General features: G+C 31.2%; 1 protein-coding gene across 1 annotated transcript; it reads left to right on the top strand.

The window, feature by feature from the left end:
* The first annotated feature begins 3959 nt into the window (after positions 1-3959).
* Positions 3960-4361, top strand: LOC145039520 (uncharacterized). Its single transcript, XM_078987561.1, has one exon. It carries the CDS (start codon positions 3960-3962, stop codon positions 4359-4361), a length of 402 nt encoding a protein of 133 aa, XP_078843687.1.
* The last annotated feature ends 112 nt before the right edge of the window (positions 4362-4473 follow it).

Raw genomic sequence — 4473 nt, 5'->3', positions numbered from 1 at the left:
AACGAACGAATATGAATAAAAGATTCTGCTCATTTATTTTGTCGTGTTTGTTCATTTATTCTTTCGTGTTCGTTTATATATATATATATATATATATATATATATATGTGTGTGTGTGTGTGTGTGTGTGTGTATTCGTGTTCGTTTATAGTCTTGGCGGGAGGAATGACTCTCATTAGCCCAGTGAGTGTGTAGCGGAAAAAGAGTGAGGAAAAGGTTCCCCACCTAGAACACCATAAAGTGGGTGAGGGAAAAGAGAGAGGAATTTATGTATCATTTTCTTTTCTCGTGTAATTGGTTTGTATTTTGCTTAAAATTTTTAATATTTTTTAAAAAATATATTAAAATTCATGGTTTTTAATTACTTACAAAATGAATATAATATTTTCATAAAATATACTTAAAAAAAATGAAAGATTCTTTCTGTACACACGCTGCGTTTTGGTAAAAAAAAAAAAAAAAAAAAAAAAACGTAGCACGCAAAAAGTAAAAGATCCTTCCGCATACAGCCCGTGAAAGACCCTTCCACACACAACCCATATGTACCTTTATGATCCCCTGATCTAATAAATAAGATCAATTTTGTCATGTGACATTCAATTAGCCCACTCCCAATCGATTTATCCCGCTCAAAATACCAAAGTGAATTTCCTTAAACGCCCTCCTGCTTCGTCTTTTATATTTATGCATTGACGTTTGAAGGTAGATTCTCTCTTAAACCCTAATCCTCTTCCCTCTCCACCAATGGTTCGTTGCAAGAAACGGGTGTTCGAAATGCTACATGCAGGTAATTAGCCTTTGATTTTGGATTTGAACTAAGCTATAATCGATTGGGGTGTAATTTCTTTTCTGTAATTGGTTTTGGAGTCACGATTGACATTTTGAAAGGAACTTCTGCCCTGCCGATTACTTTCGCTTCACATTCCTCGAATGGTTGTCATCTTCGTCATAGCCTGGTAAGTCTGATTTCTCTAAAAATCAATTTAACATTGGAGTCGCGATTGACATTCAGTTGTAGGTTTTTGGTATGAGTTGGATTTAATTTTTCCCTGCATACATTAGGAAAATTAAAGATGGGTTTTAATGGCCTTTTGAATAAAGATATGATTGAAACTAAGAAGGATAAGCGATTTTCCATAAAGTCAATAGGGATCTTCTAATCGTAAGTTATTCATAAACATTGCTCAGTTTGTACAACTGCTCATTTTTTATCGATTTCATGTACATACCACCATCTCTGTTACTTCTTGATGGAATCCTTAATTTTGTATCCCATAATTGTTTCTTTTTTACCAAATCATGTAGACTTGGTTGCACTTTTCCATCTCCATATGCACTTTTATTTCGTTGAGCTTATCAGTTTTGTATTTTGTGCATACAACGTGTTCGATTAAATGCTTGAGCCAAATATATCAGTTTAATTGGTATGTTACTATGTTATTATCTTCTGTTCTTTATGTGCAGTATGGATGAAGGTGAGGACTTTCTATAACAAGCACAATGTTTCATGGATAATCAAGGTATGCTAGATTCTCCTTTACATATAGATTTGAATTGATATGATAATAATGGGTGGGTTCTAATTCATTCGTGATGTTTTTTTCAAGTAAAGTTCACTTTCGTTCGGGTTTCTCCTCAATTATAACATTGGATGAAAGCATTATAGATAAACACACATATTAACGAAGATAAATTTAGATAATTCAAAACAATTTACTAGACATTCGTTTGGTCCTTACCATTCGTAGTGGCTATCTCATTTGCACGAGTAATAAGCATCATCTTTAAGCTCATTTTTAGACTTTCAAGCCATTATCTACAAAACATGTCATTTTTTTAAATTTTAAATTATGAAAAAATTGGCTGATACAAAATGATGTTGGGAGAGAGTATATAGATGTATGATTACATTCTTTACTCTTGTAAATCTTTAGACTTTTTATCCATTAAATGTATTGTGATCATAAAAGTTTTACCTTCCAAGTGAAGTATGCAATTTTTGGTTGAGATACAAAATGCAGGTTATGTCCCTTCTGATGCATCTATAAAGAAATGAAAAACAAGACAAAAAGTCAGGACAGTAACCTGGTGAGTTAGGCTTAAATTGTAATTTATATAGGTTGCATTTGTTATAATGGAAAAGCTTTTAGGGTTGTTTTTTGTGAGATGAGGGGCATTTACATCTTTTGTGCATACGATAGATCAAGAGTGAGTCCCTATCCTACCTTTGGGGATGGAACAAAAAGTTCCTCTCCCCAATTCCAGTATTATATTTATGATAATGATAAGTTTATTTGCTTTGTATTTTACTTTTTTGCATGATCAGATGGAAAATCCTGGAGATCGAAAGGCTAGGCATGAGATATGGGTTATTACAACTACCTTCAATGTTAGAAGGTAAGATGATACTTTATTACTCCTATTTGAGTGGGTCAAAAAAATATAAAGAAAAAACATCAAATAAATCCATATAAAATCATATTTAATGTGTAATAAATATTCTAAAATAAACAAACCATTTAAGAATGGAAAATAGATTTCTTTTATTAAAATGTGAATTTTGGTAGAAAATTAACTATTTTATTTTGGGCAAAAAATTTCAAATTGTGAGTATGTTGCTCTTTTTTGCAGTTTTTACCAAAAAATCTGAAATTTTAGCATTTTTTTGACCCAATGGAATTATTGTTGATAAAGTTTCACTATGGTTGGTAGTGTTGATCCTTCCTTCCATGAGTGGTGTGTAACAGCTTCAAAAATAGATACTAATGATTCATTCTTGGTGGTTTGTTGGTAATTTGGATAAAAATACAGAGCAACACCTTAGGCTTGGAGTTAAATGAATGGTTTTGCTTAATTTGCCCCTTTAGCTTTGTAGTCTTCTTTACATTTGATTTTGTAAAAGTTTCCAGTATTTTAACTCCATTTCAAAGATCTACACACTTGAAGTTCTATGATTGTGTAACTTTTAGTTGGGAATTAATCATAGTAAATATTTTGTTGTTTGAGTTTTGCATCTACTATAAAAGCAAATGTTGTTTTTTTGCCACTTAGAGCATCTGGTTTTATTAAGTAAAATATGTCATCGAAATAAAAGGTTATTTTCATCGATATAAGAAAAGCGACAAAGTAATATACTATAATATGGTAGATAATATGCACGAAATTACATTTTGATGACGAAAAATAGCAACATACTTTTATTTTTAAAAGTGTTGTTATTTCTTGTATTTTACATTTCTCTGTGTGTGTCTGTGTTGTATGTATGCGTCTGTGATGTGTGTGTTGTGTGATGATTGTATGTAATTTAGGCATAATAGACATTTTATAATTGTATATTAGATGGATAGGAAAATTGTGATTTCACATGCACTTAGGACCCATCTCTATGGGTGTTAACATCAAGGACAAAGTGTTCTAATACTTTTAAATAAAGACCAAAAAATGTTAGTCACACATAGTCACAACCACTAACATATAGGTACTTATACGACACTATGATCACTATTTTATTTAACTCATGTAATACTGTACATTCAAAATTATTTATATATTAATTTTATTATAATTCAAAAAGTTGTCTTGGAAAAAACTCAAATTGTATAAAAATGTCCATGCATGTCGGCTATTATTTTGTATTTATTGATATTAGATCGTAAGTTTATTGGAATAATTATTGTTTGAGAATTGTTTTTTTTTTATTATTCCTAGATCGCATGAGGGTGTAAATTGTAAATAATGGAGTTAGTTAGCTGATAGTAAGTGGTAATTAGCAGTTGTTATATTGTAATGTTCTAGCTTCATTTTTTCAATTAATGGAACATCTTTACAATCTTCTTTGATTTAAGATGGTATCAGAGCAGATCATTCATCACACGATTCATTTTCTTTGACTTCCATTTTCTTCATCGATTCTGATCATTTTCTTTTGCTTATTTGTTTTTGATTTTTGATTGTTCACAATGCCTAATATCGTGAATAATCAAGATAATTCTCAGTCATCACAAATCAATTCAATCAATCACCCTGATCCTCTTTATCTGCGTCCATCTGATCATCATGGCTTACAACTTGTTTCAAAACATTTTGATGGATCGAATTATAGTTCATGGAGCAAAGCGATGTCTATTGCTTTATCTGCAAAGAACAAACTAGCGTTTGTGAATGGCAAAATTACTAAACCAGCAGAAGATCATCCTAATCTCAAAATCTGGCAAAGTTGTAACGATATGATTACTTCTTTGATTCTGAATGTTCTCAACAGTGACATTGTTGAATCTGTCATATACTCAGTTTCTTCTTATGAAACATGGAAGGATCTTGATGATCGTTTTGGAAAATCAAATGGAGCCAAATTGTATTAGTTACAAAAGGAAATATCAGATCTATCACAAGGAGCTAATGATATGGCTTCGTATTTTACAAAACTCAAAAAGCTTTGGGATGAATTGACTGCTATGTCTTCAATTCCTGAAT

Source organism: Lactuca saligna, chromosome 4 (assembly GCF_052625555.1).
Source record: "Lactuca saligna cultivar CGN05327 chromosome 4, ASM5262555v1, whole genome shotgun sequence".
Taxonomy (NCBI): Eukaryota; Viridiplantae; Streptophyta; class Magnoliopsida; order Asterales; family Asteraceae; genus Lactuca; species Lactuca saligna.
The sequence above is the reverse complement of the archived record's forward strand: the minus strand, read 5'-3'. Positions and strand labels throughout refer to the sequence as shown.

Excerpts from the sequence above, each read along its gene's own strand:
- LOC145039520 (XM_078987561.1), top strand. The coding sequence starts at position 3,960 with ATGCCTAATATCGTGAATAATCAAGATAATTCTCAGTCATCACAAATC.